Source organism: Salvelinus namaycush, chromosome 5 (assembly GCF_016432855.1).
Source record: "Salvelinus namaycush isolate Seneca chromosome 5, SaNama_1.0, whole genome shotgun sequence".
Taxonomy (NCBI): domain Eukaryota; kingdom Metazoa; phylum Chordata; class Actinopteri; order Salmoniformes; family Salmonidae; genus Salvelinus; species Salvelinus namaycush.
The window spans coordinates 27168711-27190641 of record NC_052311.1 but is presented as its reverse complement, the minus strand read 5'-3'; the positions used below and the strand labels follow the sequence as shown (position 1 = coordinate 27190641).

General features: G+C 42.1%; 1 protein-coding gene across 1 annotated transcript; it reads left to right on the top strand.

Moving 5' to 3' along the window:
• Nucleotides 1-4218: 4218 nt before the first annotated feature.
• LOC120046994 (arrestin-C-like) lies at nt 4219-19120 on the top strand. Its single transcript, XM_038992542.1, has 15 exons — nt 4219-4299; nt 4460-4492; nt 4727-4787; nt 4891-4935; nt 5045-5238; nt 5477-5536; nt 5622-5698; nt 5822-5957; nt 6087-6171; nt 6257-6329; nt 6490-6627; nt 6762-6869; nt 8430-8483; nt 12940-12967; nt 19034-19120. The coding sequence occupies exons 1-15, from the start codon at nt 4219-4221 to the stop codon at nt 19118-19120; spliced, it is 1260 nt and encodes a 419-aa protein (XP_038848470.1).
• The last annotated feature ends 2811 nt before the right edge of the window (nt 19121-21931 follow it).

Sequence of the window (21931 nt, the reverse complement as noted above, 5' to 3'; positions counted from 1 at the left end):
ATTGTATCACTGATGTCAACCATTATATCAATGGTGTCAAACATGTAAGAACACAATAGAGATACCTTTCACTTGTTGACCTCATGTTGACCTACCTACACCATCAAGTCAGAGGGATAATTTGGAGAGACCCCATAATCTCCTTATCACGTTGAGTGCTGTACCATTCGAGTCAACAGATCAATTCACATTTCGCTGTGCCAGCCATCTGCACAAGACTTGGCTGAACAACCATCTGTTGTCCTGGCAACAACACGAACCAAAACACAAGCCCTAATACCACTTTACACCATGTCTAACCCATACAAGAGGGACATTTTTATTTATTATTACTGTCTTAATAAACAAACACATTAACGTAACATATCATACATCTGCCCACATTCCTGATGCATTGATAACTTTTTATATGATAATACATGTTCAAAAGCTTTACTTCTATCAGGTTAAACAAAACCAGACTGAACAAAAGGCCACCTTTTGGTGGAATAAACAGACCATCCACTTGAGAGAACATTGTTCCTGGTTGGCTTTACCAGCCAATCAGAAATAGCAATCCAGACCGTGCTGTTTCTTAGTTCCCCTTTGAAACACTGGTGAGCTATTTCTTTGTGGAGACAGGACTGTGCACAATGAAAGAGTTAACCACATGAGAGAGTTTTAATGACATAACCACATGAAAGAGTTTTAGTGGGGGCCTCGAGTGCATCGCAGTGCTAGCTGTGCCACTAGAGATTCTGGATTCTAGTCCAGGCTCTGTCGCAGCAGGCCGCGACCGGGAGACCCTTGGGGCGGCGCACAATTGGCCCAGCCAATGTGTACAGTGTTTCCTCCGACACATGGGTGTAGCTGGCTTCCGAGGTAAGTGGGCATTGTGTCAAGAAGCATTGCAGCTTGGTTGGGTTGTGTTTCGGAGGACGCACGGCTCTCGACCTTCGCCTCTCCCTAGTCTGTACTGGAGTTGCAGCGATGAGACAAGACTGTAACTACCAATTGGATACCACGAAATTGGGGAGAAAAAGGGGTGAGGAAAAAGTTAAGTAACATAACCACATGAAAGAGTTTTATTAACTTAACCACATGAGAGAGTTAAGTAACATAACCACATGAAAAAGTTTTAGTAACATAACCACATTAAAGAGTTAAGTAACATAACCACATTAAAGAGTTAAGTAACATAACCACATTAAAGAGTTTTATTAACATAACCACATGAGAGAGTTTTAGTGACATAACCACATGAAAAAGTTAAGTAAGAAAACCACTATTTGGCACATAATTATCTACTTAGTGGTTCATGATAAGATCTTAAACAGACACACAGACAGATACACTGTCACGCCCTGACCATAGTTTGCTTTGTATGTTTTATGTTTTGTTTGGTCAGGGTGTGATCTGAGTGGGCATTCTATGTTGTATGTCTGGATTGTCTATTTCTATGTGTTTGGCCTGATATGGTTCTCAATCAGAGACAGGTGTTTTGCGTTGTCTCTGATTGGGAACCATATTTAGGTAGCCTGTTTTGTATTGTGGGTTGTGGGTGATTGTCTATGTGTAGTGTTTAGTGTCAGCACTATTTGTTATTTAGCTTCACGGTCGTCGTTTATTGTTTTTGCATTAGTTTTGCAAAGTGTTCTCTTTCTATTAAAAACAAGATGAAGATATATCACGCTGCATATTGGTCCTCCGATCCTTCAAACTTTTCCTCCTCAGACGAGGAAGAAGACAGCCGTGACATACAGACAGATAAAGACAGACAAACAGACACAGAAAAACAGACAGGAAGACACAGACAGAAAGACAGACACATGGCCTGTATGCCACAAATACACACACTAGGGTGAAAGACTGGTACCCTTTTGGGCGGTGGCATCGCCAATGGTATTTTTATGCTTCTCTTCTGACTCATAGTTCAAGCCAAAGCACCACAGAGAATACAAGCCCAAAGTGGACCCAGACAGCATAACTCTCCCACAGAGATGTGGACTGACAAAGGGCAAGACCCTTGTTACATGATATTTCCTGTAATCCAACCAAATGCCCTCTACTCTTCACACCCACTCATTCAACAACACATTACTCAGGACCTAATCCCTTTAAGTCACCTACTCTGCTTATTTTTAACCCTGTTGTATCCCCAAAACAGAAGCCAGCTAATTAATTAATAGGATTGGGCCTAAATGTAGTGTCCTATAACGTGCCGGGGAAGCTGAGGGGAGGGTGGCGAGGTTGAGAGGTCGAGTTATAAGACCGGAGGACGGGAGGTGAAGGACGCTCACAAACGCTCAGACAAAAGACACAGTCAGGACACTGAGGAGGTGAGTACACTGCAAGCCCCGGCTGACCCTGCTTTACATCCACAGCATAGCCTACTGGGGAAAGATGACATCATGCATGGAGGATTATATCGTGCATGACACCATATCTTGTTTACATCTCAGAGAACTGTATTTGTGTTTAACCTATATCGTAAGTCATAATTATAATGTTGATTTTAGGAATGACTGACTAGAATATATAGATGGGTGTGCAGTGTAGCCTTCACTGCAAGGATGGAAAATAGTTTTCAGTTTGAGCAAGCTTTAGCTCTAACAGTGCTCAGGTTAGGGATGCACTGGAACAATAACCTCTACTCTGAGGCTGCCTAGGGATGGAATTGCCCACCTTGCCTTATTGTCATGGGATGGAAGGAACATTTTGGCTTAATCTTTCATTGCAGATATAATGTATCTATTCAATGTTTTTAGAACTAACACTAGGCACAGAGTATAACGTTTTATTTATTGTAGACTCGGAATGATTTTACCAACTTCTACCACCTTTGAATGGACAGGGCATGTGATGTACCCATTTGAAATATATTCATCCATCACCTGTATTGGCAATCATTGTAGTATGTTTACATTGGCAGCCTCGGACAGGCTTAGACAGTGTACAGAGTTAAATCGGACCAGCTCAGATTTTAACAGCTTTAATACTTGCTGATAGGTTAAGTCCACTTATGGAGAACTTCAGACAAACCGGGAGGGTTAGCATCTTGAACAGTGTTTCTATGAAGTTGACTTGAATTTGTTACGACAGCCATTTGGGGGATTAATCTGACCTCAACTCAGATTAGGGGACCAGTGCATCGTTATGTTAATCTCCCCTCCTAGAGATTAGCTACACTGGTTTAGACAAATCAAAGACTAATTCGTTTGTTTTCTACTCCCTTTGTCCAGCTTCACCATATCACGTATTTGCGATCTTATTTAGGAAAATGTTACAGTGCCTTTTCTGTTGTGTTGAGCTGTACTGTACTTGTTATTATATTGTAATGCTGTCCCGTATTGGCTTATTAACCATTCTTGTCTACCTCTACAGACAACCTAATCCAATTCACCACAGACATGGCAAAGTGAGTATCTTTTAAATTTACCCATCAACTAACAACGATGGCAAATTTATAATAATAATAATTAGGTGGGTGCTTATATTTGTCCTATTTCACACATGTACAAGTGTGTATTAATACGGATGTGCGAATTGGAAATTAGTTTTTTGCACATCCCAACTCTCCCTGACACCTAACCTATAGCACATTGCCTAAGGCTATCAGGGCTGTGTGACACCTCTGGGGCTTTATGTTAAGAGGATCCAGATAAATCCTGATTAGGACAGATCATCTCTGGATTAGATCCGGAATAGAGCAGTTTAAAACGAACAGCCCAGAGCCTAGCATACGCAAGGAAAGACGCAAGTAAATAGACAAGCGATGCACACTATATTGATGGTATAGTACTGATATAAAAAAATAGAAAAGGAATAGATAGGATTCTATTATTTATATAAAATTAAAAAAATAAGAACAAATTCTTATTTACAATGACGGCCAACCCCGGCCAAACCCGGACAACACTGGGCCAATTATGCGCCGCCCTATGGAACTCCCAATCACATCCGGATGTGATTTAGCCTGGATTCAAACCAGGGACTGTAGTGACGCCTCTTGCACTGAGATGCAGTGCCTTAGACCGCTGCGCTACTCGGGAGCCATTATGAGATATCGTTGGAAAACAACATATATGAGAAAATGAATATGCAAACCAAGTAATTGTCAACAACTCCTCAGTAATGTTTCTGTTGTAACCAGATCAAAGCAAACTGTAGGTCAGGTTCCCCTTCAGACAGATCTATGGTTGCATACGTGTTATGTGAAGTTAGGGGGTTGTACCAGTAATGCCAGCGGCTCCCATGCCACCCTGGGTCCTAATCCATCCAGAGCCTCAGTGGGAGGAGGGAGGGATGGAGGGAGGGCAAGTGAGTATAGGCCTCATCCTTTAACTGGAGCTGACAACAGGCCAGTTAGGGTAGGTCACTATAAATTAAGCAACGTACTGGGATGTCCGACCATGAAACAGATTTGTTGAATCCAATCTAGAATCTAAACTCCTAACTCTTCCTATCACCCTCCCTCTGTAGAGTCTACAAGAAGACCAGCGGCAACGAATCGGTAAGAACCCCCTTTGACATCATCACTGAGGGACACACTGGTCAGGGCCTGCTCTGATGCACTTATCGCTTAACAGAGCAGGAATCCATAGGCTTTCTCCAACAGAGCCAACCTATATGTATACAGTACTGCGATTCTTCCGGCTCCATCAAGATAACTGAGATTAGACCTATCCATATGGTGTTGATGTCAGGCAGGAAGTAACCTCTTGCTTTCCTTTTCCCTTTTTCCTAGATTGCTCTCTACCTGGGGAAGAGAGACTTTGTGGACCATGTGGAGAGTGTTGACATTGTCGGTGTGTTATAAAGTTCTCTGAATATCTTTAGGCGTTACTGCTCTTTACAGAGTAGTGTAAATGTGAGTGTGTGTGTGTGTTATATCTACATCTTCTCTTGCAGATGGGGTGATCAAGGTAGACCCCGCTGAACTTGAAGGCAGGAAAGGTAACATTCAGTTGATTTCACTGTATCTATTGAACCCTGAAAACATGCATGAAGTCACATTCAACCAATCGAGGTTCAGTCTTAATACCGAAGCCCTATCTTTCTGCAGTATGGGTGTATCTGGCATGCGCCTTCCGTTATGGTAGTGACGACCTGGATGTGATCGGACTGTCATTCAGAAAAGACATCTGGGTTAAAAGGATGCAGATCTACCCTGTTGTTGACACCAAACCAGCCAACACCCCCATGCAGGAGGCCCTCCTGAAGAAATGTGGGGACCAAGGCCATCCCTTCACTTTCACTGTGAGTCTCACTGTGTTGCCTTCCATCTCATCCTTCACATGGCATCCCACAATATGTCAGTGCAGAGCTCACTGTTCAGCCACACAAAGTGTGATTACGGTCCACTCTCTTAGACGGTGTTGGAAACCACATCAGAGGCTTTGTCACCATGGACATTCCCATTCAGGGAATGGACATACTAGACTGTTGGTTTGTATCTATTCACATCTCATCACTTCTTCCTTCCTGTCCATTTCAGATTGATACCAACCTGCCATGCTCAGTCGGCCTTCAGCCTGCACCAGAGGATGCTGGCAAGGTACGTTAGTTTCTCTCTTTCTCTCGCTCTTTCAATCTCTCGTTTTAAACCTTTCATTAAAGACAAATGTTTTCTACCCCTGCAGTCTTGTGGTGTTGACTATGAGGTGAAAGCATACATCGCCAAGGAGGCAGATGACCCTGATGAGAAAATTAGCAAGAAGTATGTATTAGTGGAATGCCACAAATTTCACACAACTGTACAGTACATGCCATTTGCTGTGGCTAGGAATCAGATTATTGTGTATTCTGATGGTTTTCTCCCTCTCTTCCTCTCTCCTGTCAGGGACACTTGCCGTCTGATAATTCGCAAGATCCAGTTTGCCCCAGGCAAAGTTGCTGCTGGACCAAAGGCTGATATCAGCAAGAACTTCATGATGTCTGACAAGCCAGTCCACCTGGAGGCCTCCATAGAGAAGGAGGTAGGCCTGTAGACTTTTATTCTGTAAGCCTAGGAGAACATTGATTACTGTGCTAGTTTTCTATTGATGGGTCATTCTGTATGATACCTTTTGATTTGAACATGTTTGCTTTCATTTGGTGACCTTCAGCTCTATTTCCATGGAGACCCAATCCCTGTAAATGTCAAAATCAACAATGAAACCACCAAAGTGGTGAAGAAAATAAAAATTACAGGTGAGTGGTTGTGACACGAGTTCTCATTGCGTTTGTACATGTGTTTCAAATCTTGATTATGGCTGAAACATCTCTTTCTGACCAGTTGAGCAGACAACAGAGGTGTTGCTTTACCAGTCTGATAAATATTCCAAGACGGTTCTTACTGAGGAATTTGCGTAAGTCAAGAACACATTCATTCCATTACTACTGCAATCTAGAATTACTAAGCCTTATGTCTATCTTACCCCAATACTCAACTCAAACAATAATAAAGTATATTTGGATTTTCACTGTTGGTGGATCACAACTTCCTGTTTGTGTGGTCGTCCTGTGCAGGGAGGAAATAAAAGGTGAATCCACCCTGGAGAAGACGTTCACGGTGATCCCTCTGCTGTCCAACAACAAAGAGAAGCGTGGTCTGGCCGTGGACGGCAGACTAAAGGATGAGGATACCAACCTGGCTTCCACCACAATGTGAGTCAGTGGGTTCCCCAAGACATAGCTCAACCACACCCTCCTCTCCTTCTGTAGATGATGATTAAAAAAAACATGTACTGCATTTAAATGCCTGAGGTAACCCATCCTTGTCCTGTCCTCCCCTCTCCTAGCATCCGTCCTGGCATGGATAAAGGAATGCAGGGAATCATGGTCTCTTACAAAATCAAGGTGAACCTCTTGGTCTCCAGCGGAGGCCTCTTGGGAGGCCTAACAGCCAGGTAAGAACCGGAGTTGATATATGACATACATGTATATACTGAACAAAAATGTAAACGCAACATGGAAAGTGTTGGTCCCATGTTTCATGAGCTGAAAGAAAAGATCCCAGAAATGAACCATATGCATAAAAAGCGTATTTCTCTCAAATGTTGTGCACAAATTTGTTTACATCCCTGTAAGTGAGCATTTCTCATTCGCCAAGATAATCCATCAGCCTGACAGGTGTGGCATATCAAGGCGCTGATTAAACAGCATGATCATTCCACAGGTGCACGTTGTGCTGGGTACAATAAAAGGCCACTCTAAAATGTGCAGTTTTGTTACACAAGACAATGCCTCAGATGTCTCCAAGGTTGAGGGAGAGTGCAGTTGGAATGTCCACCAGAGCTGTTGCCAGAGAATTGAGTTCATTTCTCTACCAATGTTGTTTTAGAGAATTTGTCAGTACGTCCAACCGGCTTTAACAACCACAGACCATGTGTAATCACGCCGGCCCAGGACCTCCACATCTGATTTCTTCACCTGCAGGATTGTCTGACACTAGTCACCCGGACAACTGATGAAACTGAGTTTGCACAACCGAAGAATTTCTGCACAAACTGTCAGAAATAGTGGGAAGGGAAGGGAAGCTCATCTACGTGCTCATCGTCCTCACCAGGGTCTTGACTTAACTGCAGTTCGGCATTGTAACCGACTTCGGTGGGCAAATGCTCACCGATGAATCCGAGGCAGGCACTGTAAACGGGCAGATGGCAGACAGCGTGTATGGCATTGTATGGGTGAGCGGTTTGCTGATGTCAACGTTGTAAACAGAGTGCCCCATGGTGGCAGTGGGGTTATGGTATGTGCAGGCATAAGCTACGGACAATGAACACAATTGCAATTTGGCAATTTGAATGCACAGAGATACCGTGACGAGATCCTAAGGCCCATTGTCGTGCCATTCATCTGCCGCCATCGCCGCATGTTTCAGCATGATAATGCACGGCCCATGTCGTAAGGATCTGTACACAATTCCTGGATGCTGAAAATGTCCCAGTTCTTCCATGGCCTGCACACTCACCAGAAATGTCACCCACTGAGTATGTTTGGGATGCTCTGGATCGACGTGTACGACAGCGTGTTCCAGTTCCCGCCAATATCCAGCAACTTTGCACAGCGATTGAAGAAGAGTGGGACAACATTCTACAGGCCACAATCAACAGCCTGATCAACTCTATGTGAAGGAGATGTGTCGCGCTGCATGAGGCAAATAGTGGTCACAACAGATACTGGCTGGTTTTCTGATCCACGCCCGTATCCTACCTTTTCTTAAGGTATCTGTGACCAACAGATCGATATCTTTATTCCCAGTCATGTGAAATCCATAGATTAGGCCCTAATTTATTGTTCAATTGACTGATGTCCTTACATGAACTGTAAGTCAGTAAAATCTTTGAAATGGTTACATGTTGCGTTTATATTTTTCTTCAGTGTATATACATACTGTGTGTCAGTGAGGCATTGTTGGACAGATTATATGTTGCCCACTGACAATGTAAATGTTTGTTTCGCCACAGTGATGTCGGAGTAGAAGTCCCCTTGGTATTGATGTCCCCCAAACCCGCAGATGTGTAAGTACAACTCTACTATGTGGTTTATCAGTGTGACATGGCTGATTAATGTGTGATGATATTCTGGCATGCGTGCCTATTTCAGTTTTTCCAATGATTCAATATTTTCCAATTGTTTCCATAAGAATTCTGATCTTATGTGTTTGTGCATTTCTTGAACTACAGCCCAGTGGAGTAAATGCCTCTGTAGCGCAGGTGAGGTCACTCCCAATGTAACATGTTTTAGGCCTGTTGTTCACTTCTTCAAGGGATGCAAAAGCTATATTTGGCAACAATGGGAAAGGGTTGAAATTGTTGCACGGGAAAGAAATGTTTTGCGTTGTTGCCCATAGGAGATGCAATCAAGGTATAGAATTACACCAGCCTTAGCTCTTAAGTAAAGAAGTGCACAATGTCGACACAATGTATCCTCTTGCTAGGCTAAAGTATTGTGTTGCAAAATGAACACATACTTGGATAAATATGCCAGTTAAAGATGATAGAGATTCTACTGCAGCACAGTGCACAAGATATCACGGTTTGATAGTGGACTCAAAAAAAAGAAAGAATTGAACAGAACAACCACATATTCAAGCAATTCCTTGTCAGATAGCTGATGTGATGTTGTTTGTCCATGTCTCCCCCTCTAGTACGGATATCAAATTTGAGTAGATTCCTCAACAGAAGATGCAGAAGGGCAACAAGGAAGAGAAACCACGACAGACAGCAGACTCAGACACACTTAAAGGCCAACTGACGCCAGAGAAACTAAACACCAATAGGAAAACACCCGAGACTATCATAATATGCATTTTCTTTTTACTCTCTTCCCACTTAGCACACAATGGTTGAGTTAACGTTGTTCCCACGTCATTTCAACAAAATGACTTTGAACCAACGTGAAATTGACGTTTGTGCCCAAACCTTTCTTCAACATTAAATCGATTGATAAGGGCACATGCATTCTACACCAATCACACACACTGGGATGTTGTCATTTCCCAGTTAGACGAGGGAGCTCAGAACCCCCTTTAACGAAACACACAAAACACAATTCATTACTAGCCACTATAGGTCAACATGTCATTTCTATCGTTTCAAATGTTTGCCTTTTACAAGTGAACTCTGCAATAAAGAATATATAATAACTTGTGCAACAAAAATTCTAAGCTATCTCAAAAGGAACAAACTTGTTTTAGTAGCGTTTATGTGTTAAATGGATGGATGGGCAGCGGTATGTGGGGACAATACTGTGCAGGAACCTGATGGGCGCAATCTTAATACAACTGAAAAATATTAAAAGATGTTCACCTCCTACTTCCTGTGTCAAGTCTTCATGTGTATCTGCTCACTGTATTCTTCTGTTGGGTTACCGCTTCTTCTCTCTGATGATGATTAGCAATGCCCCACAGCCATCAAAGTCTCTCCAAACCTTTCAAAGCAATAAGCTCTTGGATTTTGTCAACCTTAAAATCACCAAAGACTGATAAAGATAAACCAACATTCAACCACACCCCCAAAAAATGATCAAGACAGCATGGTTCTCAAATGGCTCTGAAACAAATGACCGATGCAGCAACACTGCACAGCCAATACACACAGAGGACATTCAGGTACAAACTGAAACCAGGTACAAACAGGACTGGGGTGCTTATAATCTTTTACATGCTCACCGCTAATTAGGGTCCCCTGGGAAACATGATCGAAAATGATGGTTACTACCGTGTCACACATGGCTAATGCAGTTACATAGGCCCACAGCCCAATAATTTAGAACATTTAAACCATCACATGACATTTTACAACATAAGATATTGCTTGCAACAAAGAAAATTGTAAGCCTCCAATCATGATGTGGCCCCGACACTTTCTTTTGAAAAATAGCGCCATCACCTGTCCATTACACACACTTAGAAATAAGAGTGAGGTATTGTTCCCTAAGGTACAAAAATATCAAAATACACAATGTACCTTCAGAGGTACACATATGATCTCACATAATACAGTTTGGTACCTTTTAGGGTACATGTGCAGATAATCTAGTATAATGGTACCCAATATTTTGAATATAAAGGTACAATCATCACACTTTCAATGTACGATGAAGGTACATTTCTGTTTCCCTGGGTAAAAACATATTTTGTGTACCCACAACTCTTGATGGTACCGATCTGTACCTTTGCTTATCAGAAAAGCAATGTATTGAAGAAAGGTTCAACGATACATTTTTGCCACCTAAAATGAACAGCTTTGTCACTGCGATGGTACTCTAAAAAGGCAAATTTGTACCATAATCATTATCATATTTCCCAGCATGCTCTACTGTAGGTAGACTTTTTAAAATAGTTTTTAATATCTGTGGTTTTGCATGTATATTGATTGATTGATTTATTGATTGATCAATCTTATGCTACACAAAGACAAATAACATCAATTAGTTAGATTTTTTGCACCTGTTAATGAAATGGCTGTTCGAGTTTTTAAATAGCTTAGGTAGTCTCCTCACAATGTTTCCAACCCTGGCAGTCATTCTAAATGCAGGTTGCGGGTGAACTGTTGGATATCTTAACTCTTGCTGGATTCCGATAGGAATTACACATCACTTTGCAAGGCAGCATAATGTGTTTTGCAGGTAAGGTTGAAAACTCATGTAACTTTCCCAGGTTTCCAGAAATCCTGTTTGGAAAAGGAGGAAATCCAGAATCCTTCAAACAGGATTTCTAGGAATTTGGGAAAGTTTACTGGAATTTTGCAACCCCACTTGCAGGCCTGATGTGGCCTGTAAATCATGAGGTTCAGGCCACTGTATTAGAGTAAAATTAGGCCTCAAAATAAGGCCTTCTGAGATGTGTAATGTATTGTCATAAAGAGTTTCATTTTAATGATAACATTCGCCTAGGAACTCACTTGGTGAAGGCCACAGGACGGAACATTTATGAATTCAACAACCATGTCTTTGTCACTAACAAATACAGTCATGGGTGGTAACTCTACAATTCACTCGAAAAGGCAAGGCACACTGGGACATTATACTGGAGGCGTGGTTTAGTTGGGCGTGGTTTTCAGTTAGTTATTTTTGGCCACCCAAGAGTAGAAGTGTTGTACCAGTTTAAGTGATCTATGTCAAAGGTACCTTTTTGTTACTTTCAGTTAACAAATGGCTTTGTCACTGTGGTGGTTCCCAATAATGGCAAAATGTACTTTTTCTAAAAGCACACTTTTGAATGGGTGGGGTATACCGTATGTAAGAAAGGTACTATCTGAGGTATGAACTGGGGTAAAATTATGTACTTGTAACTAAAGGTACAAATTACGTACCTTACAGGATACCACCCCGGTGATAAGCTACTGTACACCTTTAGGAACAAATCTAAACATTTTTTCCTAAGAGTGCAGCTAAGACTTTTTGGTTTGTAGTCTGTCCGCCAGGGCACACCGGCTCTCTAATCACAATTTAACATGACAAACCAGCAGCAGGTATACACACCCAGAGGAGTACGGTAGTGTGGAGAATGACACGAGGCAGAAATAATGGTGCTAAATACAAACCTTTGTCTCCAAAATACAAGCTTACTAATTTCACGTATGAATCAGCTACGAGAGTGATGGTTACATGCTCCATTTCCTAAAAATCTTGAGATGGAATCGGTTAGGGAAAGCTCAGAAATCGAACCAGACGAAAGTGAGCATGAAGATACCAGCGTTTTCAGGTGTGATGAAGACTTCCGAGCTGCACCCCAATGAGCAGGATAATGCCTCAGAGGACTCTGGCCCAGTGGGTATAAGATTCTTGGACAAAGGGGATCTTTTGGCCGACACATATGTGGAGCTGGGTACTGTTAACGCAGTCAAACTATCCAGAAGTGGACTGGTGTTGATTTTCTGTCTGTCCGCGTCACATGCCTTGGGACGAAATCTGTCTTGCTTTGCTCTCCGGAGCAGAGCGCCACTGAAGGAACTGATAACTGGAGTGGAGTTGTGTTTCGATGTGTATCAACTGAAGATGATCTCGCCGTTTGGTGCGAAGCAGACCGTTGGCGAGCACGAGACTGAGGAGACCCTGTCTGTCCTTTTTAATTTTGATGCAGAGTTTTTGCCTGATAAAGTCATGTAAAGCATGTCAGTTATCCAGTGAGAGATTTTATTCCAAGCCCACCCACTACGGTGTTCTAGTTGTCAAGTGCATGGTCATGTTGCAGCAGTGTGTAGGTGGGAGATTCTGAGATGTAAGAAGTGTGCAGGAGGGCATGGGACAAAGGAGTGTGTAGTTTTGTTGGAAAAAGCTGTGTGTGACAATTGTGGGGATGTCCATGTTGCTGGGGATCAGACGTGTCCGGTGCAAGAGAGATAGGTTGAGGTTGCCAGGGTTTGAGCAGAGCAGAATGTGTAATATGCTGAAACAGTGAGGAAAGTAGAGGATGATGGGCAAAGGGTGAGGGAGCCTGAGTGGGTCCCTGTGAGTTAAGCCAGTAGTAAGTGACCTGAATAGTTTGTGTTTTAGTAAGGTTGGTTTCTTGGCGTTTATTGCTATGTTCACTAATTGTACTGCTCAGATGGAACGGAAATCTCAGAAGATTGATTTGATAGTAGCACCAGCAGGTATGTTTTTGGGTGTGAGAGATTTTAGTGCTTTTAGGGGTTTTGAGAGAAAGGGTTCCATCCTCACAGGTCGACGACCTGATGTAGGATATGTTAGTAGTGGGAAGGGGTGGTGGGTTTGTTGGGGATGGTGGTGTATATGTAGGGTTAGATAGTGGTGCAATATCTTTTTTCCCATTCCCCTTTTCCCAACAAAGCAATATAGTCTGGCGGAAAACCACATGAAGAAGAAGCACCCAGCTAACAACAAACATTCCCACAACTTTAGAGAATGTTCCCTTAAGAGTCTCATTAGGTCATTAACTAACATTTTCATAGGAATGTTTCTGTGATGTGTAAGGAATGTTTCCAAGAGACCATTGCCTAAATGTCAAATAGAATTTACCCAGAACATTGTTGCAATGTTCTCAGAATATAAGATACAGTATGAATGTTCTAGACGCCTTTCATGGGAACGTTGAAAGACCATTAATGTGTCCAGTTTTCTGTAGATTAGGAGAATATTCCATCAACGTCCCACCAAATTGGACACATGAATGTTCTTGAATAGTCCCATAAAACACGTCTAGAACATTAATGTTGTATATTCTAAGAATATTGTAACCATGCTCTAGATAAGTTCTGGTTAACATTAAGGGAATGAGAAAATTTGAATAATTTTGAATGCAGCAGAATGCTTTTTGGAACTTTACAGCCGAGGCATTGCAAGAAATCCTGCAAAGAACGTTACGCCCTGAGCCTGAGCAAGGTATGTGACTTGAACTGTAATGCGACTGAAGGAGTGGGATGTCTATTTTTGTAGGATGACGTTTTTTTCCCTTTTCCTACAATGGATATTTTCTTCTATAGTTTACCACCTGCACAGTAGGAGGCGGCATATGCCTCTAACGATTGTTTTATGGACTACTATACCCTAATACCATAAAAGAAGAAGAAGAATGCAACAAAACCTTGACTAGCGTTACGAAAGATGATGGATAAATAAGATAGTTTACTTAGGTTGTTTACCTTTTTAATTTTTTATTGTCATGGTTCCTGTGTAAGTGGCCATTTCCTCTCTCGCATGAGCATGCTTTTCCCCCATGAGCATGATTTTTCCCCCTGTGTGAGCTCACAATTCCTCCATAATATCTGGCATGCTCACGCGAGAGAGAGAACAGCTGGCTCTGGTCTACTTATTGCCCCCTCCTGCAGCCCCACCCACCACGACCAGTGAGATGTCCCTATGTCCCTATGAGGGACCGGGGCAATAAGTAGACCAAAGTTGCCCGGCCCCGATCAGAAAAAAATCTGCAAAGCTATATGGAATTGTTTAAGAAGGTCATACCAAGAATATTTTAGCTATTTTATTTAGAATTTTAAGACCCCTTGAAGTATAACAAATAAATATACAAAAATGATTTGATCTTTTTTGGGGGGGGGGCATTCTGCTATTAGCCCATACTAATGCATTGAATAATAGATTCACTACATCAAACAACAAATAGTCCCCCAAAAAATCTAAAGGAAGTTTGTTCTGAAGTGTCTTTAACCCCTTATTTTTAGCACTAAACAGTCTCCATATATACAGTCAGTGGCAATTTTAGCATGTAAATCTTGGTGGGGCAACCCCCCCCCCCCCCCCCCCCCCACACACAATTTTAGATGCAATCCAGCAAAGCCACTACACAACACAACACAACACTAAACAATACATGAATTGCACTATAACGGCAACAAAATGTGCCCACAAACATCTAGGGCCTACATAAAGCTGTTCCAACAGTAGAGCTTTCTTTCCAGCACAATGGAGTGAATCCTTACCACCGATACACCTGGCTATCAGCGGAGCCTTGTCTGGCAGCGAAACAATTCATTCAGCCTCGTTTAGCTGATATGGCTGACCATATCGCTCTTGCATATTACATAATTTATGCAGCAACATATAATACATTTTTGGACTCACGTTGTTGTGCGCGGCAGTCCTTCTTTGGCAAATTTCGAGTTGGATGACAGTTCAAAACTATTTTCCCAGTCTGACTTCCCAATTGCAATGCTTGCGGTTAGCCACTGTCACCAATTCCTTCCAAACAACTCATTGTTGAATTTGCGATTTCCAACTTGTTGTGTAATGTTTATGTCCAATGGCCGATGAGCACCGATGCGTTTTATCTATATTTTCTCTTCATTATTTCTCTTCATATGACAAGTATTAAAATGGATTTGCCAGTAGACTTGATTCACAATGATGTCAGTGATCAGTCCAATCAAAGCTACAGTACATATAGCGTGATTTGACGTAATTTCTGTGGCCAATGACCTTGAGCCTTCTTGGAAGGGCACTTGTAATATAACTCTATTGTAGGACCCAAAGGGCTGAAATTTTGGATGTCTACTCTTACTAGACGACTGAAGCTAGGATATTGAGCAAGGTCCCCATGAGTGACAGAATACTGAGCCAATCACGATGCAATGCTCCTATTTTCTGCTGGCCCGCCCCACCACCACATAAAGCACTGAGCTAGGCTGAAACACCTTCATTTTGGAGCTGCCTTACTCAAGAAAACAAAAAAGAGACCATGGTTGTATGCGGCTTTATTAACTCAATTATATATATCTTTTTTACATTGTTTGCAAACTGATATGTGACACATATTAATGCCAAAAGAACATGTTTATATATATATATATATATATATATATATATATATATATTGAAATAGATGTGGGTCTCAAAACAGGTGGGGCTCTGCCCTGTACTTACATTCATTTTATCAACAGGACCTTCAGGCCTGTGGGTGCCCTGGAGCAAAACAACGAACATGTAGGTGTTCGCGAGAGTCTCACCTTTCCACATAGTGGTCATATTATTGTGTAGCCCAAACTGTTTGGCGCTACAGACAGAAGTTGGCAGATCGGCTGTACCAATTTCACCATCGTGAGAGTCTCATCTTTCCATAGCGTGGTCATAATAGTTTGTAGGCCAAACCGTTCGTACAGACGATTTTGCGAGAATACCAATTTTCGTGATGTCTCATGGTCTGACAAACACCGCTCTAGCTCTGTCACCTTTCACCGCAGCTTCGGAAGTGTTACATAGGCAGATACGGTGGATTGAGACGCATCCAATGCAACAACAAAAAACATCTCTAGTTTAAACTGACAGATTTTTATGGGGATTTTTGTATTATGCTAATAAGATTTGAAAAGTGGGGAGACCGTTGCAGTGAGAGACATGGAGAAGGCAGAGATGTTAGCCCAGCCATTTGTAAAGGTGCAGCATAGGAGAGAGCGAGTCAAAGGAGCACATCCGGAGTCCCCTTTTTACATTGGCTGAGATGAAGAGAGTGATAGCTAAAGCTGGGGTAACATCTCCTGGGAAGGATGAGATGTGTTACATCATGATGGCTCATCTCAGTGACACTACAATGTGAAAATTATTGGGCTTTTACAATAAGGTGTGGGAGGAAGGGAAACTACCTGACAGTTGGAAGCAGGCTGTAGTGGTGCCAATATGGAAACCAAGGAAATTCCCTTCTAATACTTCCATCAAGCTATAGGCTGATAGCACTGACATCTCATGTATGTAAACTTATGAAAAGGATGATAACATAAAGGCTGACTTACTTCCTGGAGAGCAGAGGCCTAATGTCACCAGATCAAAGCGGGTTCAGGAAAGGCAGGGGAACAATGGATCCTGTACTGTGCCTTGAGTCAGTCATATGGAAGGCACAGGGAAATAAGGAGGTGGTGGTAGCCATTTTCTTCAATATAGAGAAGGCATTTGATTTGATATCATATGGAAGGAAGGCTTACTTATCAAACTGAATATCATGGGGGTAGGAGGAAGAATTTTTTACTGGATAAAGGATTTTATTTGGGGGCGATTAATACAAGTGAGGGTGGGGAGCTCTATGTCAGAAAGTTGTGAGTTAGATAATGGTACCCCCCAGGGAAGTGTCATTAGTTCTTTGTTGTTCTCCATTATGATTGAGGATGTATTCTCCCAGGTGAGACCACATATTGGTAGGTTATTGTTTGCGGATGATGGGGCGCTGTGAAAGAGAATAATAAATATTCCCCATACAGCCGGGAGAGTTCAAGAAGCGATCAGTGAAGTGGAGCAGTGGTCCCTCATGTGGGGCTTCAAGTTCTCCGTTGAGAAAACACAGACTGTGTTTTTTACTAGGAGGAAGCTTGGCAAGGAAATATGCCTGAAGATGTACGGAAGGAATCTGGAGAGGGTGGGAGTTTTCAGTTTCCTGGGGGTCTGGTTAGACACTCGAATGACATGGGCGGAGCATATCAACAGAGTAGTTGTCAAAGGAAAGAAATATTGAATGTGATGCGTTGCCTTTCAGGAATGGTGTGGGTGGGTGCAGATAGAATGGCGTTTAAAATTCTATATATGGTGCTGTAAAGATCATCACTGGACTATGAAAGTGTAGCATATGGATCAGCAGCTCAGACATCTTTGAAAAAAGCTACAGTAGATCTAATCCAGGTTCAAGCCCCAAGAATATGTTGTGGAGCTGTCAGGACCTCCCCGGTGGCAGCTCTGCAGCTAGAGTTGGGAGTGATGCTGTTAAAGTTAAGAAGATAACAACTAACATGACACATTGGGTAAATCTTCAAAGGCATAGGGTTACACATCCAACAAAAAAAGGTCTCCTAGAGTGCTCTGAACATGAACGAAATCTGAATACTGAAAAAGTTTTGGGTGGATAGGTAATGGCAGGACGAGGGAAATAGGGCTGTTTGGGAAGGAGTTCAGCCCCTCTGTGGTTCTTCCTGCTATACCACCTTGGTTGCTCCCTCAGCCAATGATAGACCTAGGGTTGCTTGAGACGGTAAGAGCTGGTGAGGAAGAAGTACATCCAGTAAATATTGTAAGTGAACATTAAGAACACAGTACTATGCTTTCTTGAATATATTCACAGATGGATCTAAAGACCCTAAAACAGGGAGGACAGGTGCCACGTTTAGTGATCCTGAGTTTAAGGTAGCAGGGACAAAAAAAGCAACGTATAATTTACTGTATCTGTTTACACAATTGTCACGCCCTGACTTTAGTTATATTTGCTTTCTTTATTATTTGGTTAGGTCAGGGTGTGACAAGGGGTGGTTTGTTTAGTTTTTGTCTTGTCTAGGGTTTTTTGTTATCTATGGGGATTTTGTATTGTCTAGGGGTTGTAGGTTTATGGTGGCCTGAGTGGGTTCCCAATCAGAGACAGCTGTTTATCGTTGTCTCTGATTGGGGAGCCTATTTAGGTTGCCATTTTCCATGTTGGTTTGGTGGGTAGTTGTCCATGTTTAGTTGCCTGTGAGCACTACGTTGGCGTCACGTTTCGTTTGTTAAGTGTTCTTCGTGGAATTAAAAGATGTATTCCAATCGTGCTGCACCTTGGTCCACTCCTTTAAACGGCCGTGACAACAATGGAGTACCTGGCCATATTCTTGGCTGCAGAGTAATTGAAGGAGGTGAGGCCAGACAGGGTAGTCATCTTCTCTGACTCCTTAAATTAATTTGTGTCTTGGAGCAGACAAGATGTATTGCATGAGATTTTGCTGTGCTTGTATAGGGTGAGACAGAAGGGGATTTGTGATTTTCCTCTGGGTATCAGCTCATGTGGGAGTAGAGGGTAATGAGGTGGATGTTATCGCCAAGCAGGCTCTCAAACATCCTAATGTTGAAATGGAATTGTCAATCAGTAAAGCAGAAGCCAAGGGGTTGATAATAACACTGGTTAAAAACAAATGGCAAGAGATGTGGAACAAGGCGGGAAAGAGAAGCCAACTGAATACTGTAAGATCCAGGAAAAGTGAGGGCAAGGAGAATAGGTAGGAATGAGGTTTTTGGAAAAAGTGGATCCATGCATTTTGGCCGATCAATATGTTTCAAGTTGGGTAAAGGAATAACTGGGAACTGTTACATCTGCCAAAGTTTTGCGAAGTGGAATTTTTTTTTTTTTTTTTTGGTATCCTCCACCCAGAGGCAGCAGGTGCTTCACGTCACACGCCTCGGGCTCGGCCTGTGTCATGCTTTGCTCTCCGGAGCAGGGCACCGCTCAAAGGAGTGATCAGTGGCGTTAAGTATAGAGGTGGATAAGATGAGAGAGAATATTTCTGGTGTTTGTGGCGCACACCGTTTGGTGAGACACAGACCTGGTGAAAATTATGAAATGGATGTTACCCTGTCTGTCTGGTTGAGCTTTGATATGGAGTTCTACCTTTATACGGTCAGGCTGGGGTATATGACCCGTTTCAAGAAGCTAGGCGTATGTCACTACTTCCTAGGAGAGGCATTTGAACTTATTTGTTTTATTTCATGTGGCTTAATAACAAACGTGTATGCCATCTGTAAATACGAATAAAATTGTTAAATTACAAGCCTAGTTGGTTTAGCCACGGACAAAGACAGGAACCATCCCCGCTAACCATGATAGGCTGAGATAATGGATGGGCTGGACATGCCGAGAGATGATTTCGGATTGGTCTGCCATGTAGCAAGCTTCTGTCTATGACATGAGCTGGTCAGTATGTGTAGATAATCCTTGCTACCGCAACTTTTTTGAAAGATATAACGTTAGCCATGGAGAACTGCAAAAGTGTTGCTTCTGCTCTCAACAACATTGCTTCCCTGAATTTAGCAGGCGCTATCAACAAAGATCAGTGGGAAAAAGTTGTGATGGACTACTTCCTGCATGCGGTCATTGTGAAACGCAGTGACTTGACACAACAACGGACCAAACAAGCTGCAGCTAGCTACAAACCAAATGGAAAAGACACGCTGCTGTGAATCGTTCATCCATGTATATGGGTAAGAGTCTAGCTACGTTTTCTGATATTATATATTTCTAATTTTGTCAGAAAGCCATTTTAATTTCAAGTTAGTCTACTGTTAGCTAGCTAGTGAATGTTAGCTTGCTGGCTCGCTAGCTAACATGACATGTATGATCTGTGTAGTAATATTATTAGTATCTCAGAAAGCCATTTGCATTTCAAGTTAAAGTCTACTGTTAGCTAGCTAGTGAATGTTAGCTTGCTGGCTCGCTAGCTAACATGACATGTATGATCTGTGTAGTAATATTATTAGTATCTCAGAAAGCCATTTGCATTTCTAGTTATAGCCTAATGTTAGCTAGCTAGCTAACGTTGAACCTAGTTGGTTAGCTTTAGCTACCTGCAGTTTCATAATCCAGCATTTCATGCAAGGTGGTGTCATGACGTTGGCCTGTGGGTAAGGTTTATGACCCCCCATAAATACCTTTCTCCCTTTCCTCTTTTGACTCTACTGAAGGACTCTTGAAAAGCCTTTGTTAAACATAGAGAGTCGGGGAACATCAAAAGGTGGGGGAAAGGAACCATATTTCGGTTTCCAACCAGTTGAAAATATGCGTTGGTACTTAATGAATATGATGTCAGTTTGGTTATCATCTGATACATTCTTATTAATGATAGGATGACATAAACTGTATCCTGGAAAGTCTACACATTATAGTTATCAGATTCACATGGAATTGTTGTGCAATTTAAATGTTTAAATATGAAACTATTTGTGAAAAGATTAAATGGAATTTTAGCTTCCAAATGAGAGAATTGGGTTTTCATAAGGGTGAAGCTCTGCTCACTCAGTGGCCCGCCCATGTGAAGAGACATTGGTTGTAAACTATGAAACATGCCCTCTCTCCTACCACTATATAAAGCCCTTGACGAAAATGTAACCTCCTGTTCCGAGGAGGTGAGGACGACGGTCCCACGTTAAAAGGACTAACATGTCAACTACAGAACTAAGCTAACCTCAGCGTGAGCTTTGGTTGCGAATGGTATGAACTTTGAACTCTTATTCACTACAGAAGTGATACCTCCTAGCCGTTGAGTGAGCAGCGGCCGCTGTAAACGTGGGCTAGGAAAGGACGGATGACGGATCCAGTCTAACACACAACGATACTACAACGTATCCAGTTTACCACCAGAGACATTCTTCTGAGGACAGGAAGATCTCTGTTGGGCAACACGGCCTTCCATCTACAACCAACCTATTGAGGCGCAGCTCAGAGTAAATATTTATTGCATTTTCCTTTTCCAAAGGGGCGGTTATTTAGAATGCATAAGATTCTGTATTTACGATAGCATAGCTTCTCCCTTTGTTCTTCAGTCCTCCCGCGCTTTCATTCAAGCCCAACCCCCTCTTTTTATGTAACCAGCCGTCATACAGGTTCCGTCCCTCAGGGACGTTTTCTTGTAGGACATAATTAGTAATCAATGTATGATCCATTCTGTGTATATGTAATTATGTGTGATTTAGTTAGGTATTAAGTAAATAAATAATTAAACCAAAGTTTGTATTGCTGATTCAACTTGTTAGCCAGGGTTCATGAAGATAACCAAGAATTTACAACTTTCAGATGAGACTGAAATAAGGTGACGATTAATATTGACTGCTATTGATGTAAGATATTACTAGGTCTTTAAGAGTTTATTCGGAAGATAACAGCTCTATAAACATTCTTTCGTGGTGCCCCGACTTTCTAGTTAATTATCAACCTGATTAGCTTAATCCGGTAATATTAATTACAGAGAAATTATTTTTATAGAATAGCATGTCATATCACTTAATCCGGCATAGCCAAAGACACGACAGTGGCTAGCTATGACAATTTGTTTGTACTGTAGCTATGGGTTGGGATTATGGTTCATTGTTTAGCTTGCTAAACAAAAGTGTTACGTTTCTGTGTTGTGGGTTTGTGTATATGTATGTGTGTATTTCAGGAAATGGCTTCCTGGATTCCCCCAAGCAGCTGATTGTTTGGCCCAATTGGAGCTCTGATCCCGCCCTCTCGTCAGGGGATACAGTTGTAGGCAATTACGAACTCATTCTGCAGCTGGAT

What these genes read in the sequence shown, in the direction of transcription:
- LOC120046994 (XM_038992542.1), top strand. Translation starts at nt 4,219, where the DNA reads ATGCCAGCGGCTCCCATGCCACCCTGGGTCCTAATCCATCCAGAGCCT. An exon ending in AACCTGGCTTCCACCACAAT is followed by an intron (nt 6,628 to 6,761) that starts GTGAGTCAGTGG and finishes CCCCTCTCCTAG; the next exon opens with CATCCGTCCTGGCATGGATA. An exon ending in ATAGTTTGTGTTTTAGTAAG is followed by an intron (nt 12,968 to 19,033) that starts GTTGGTTTCTTG and finishes TCCTCCACCCAG; the next exon opens with AGGCAGCAGGTGCTTCACGT.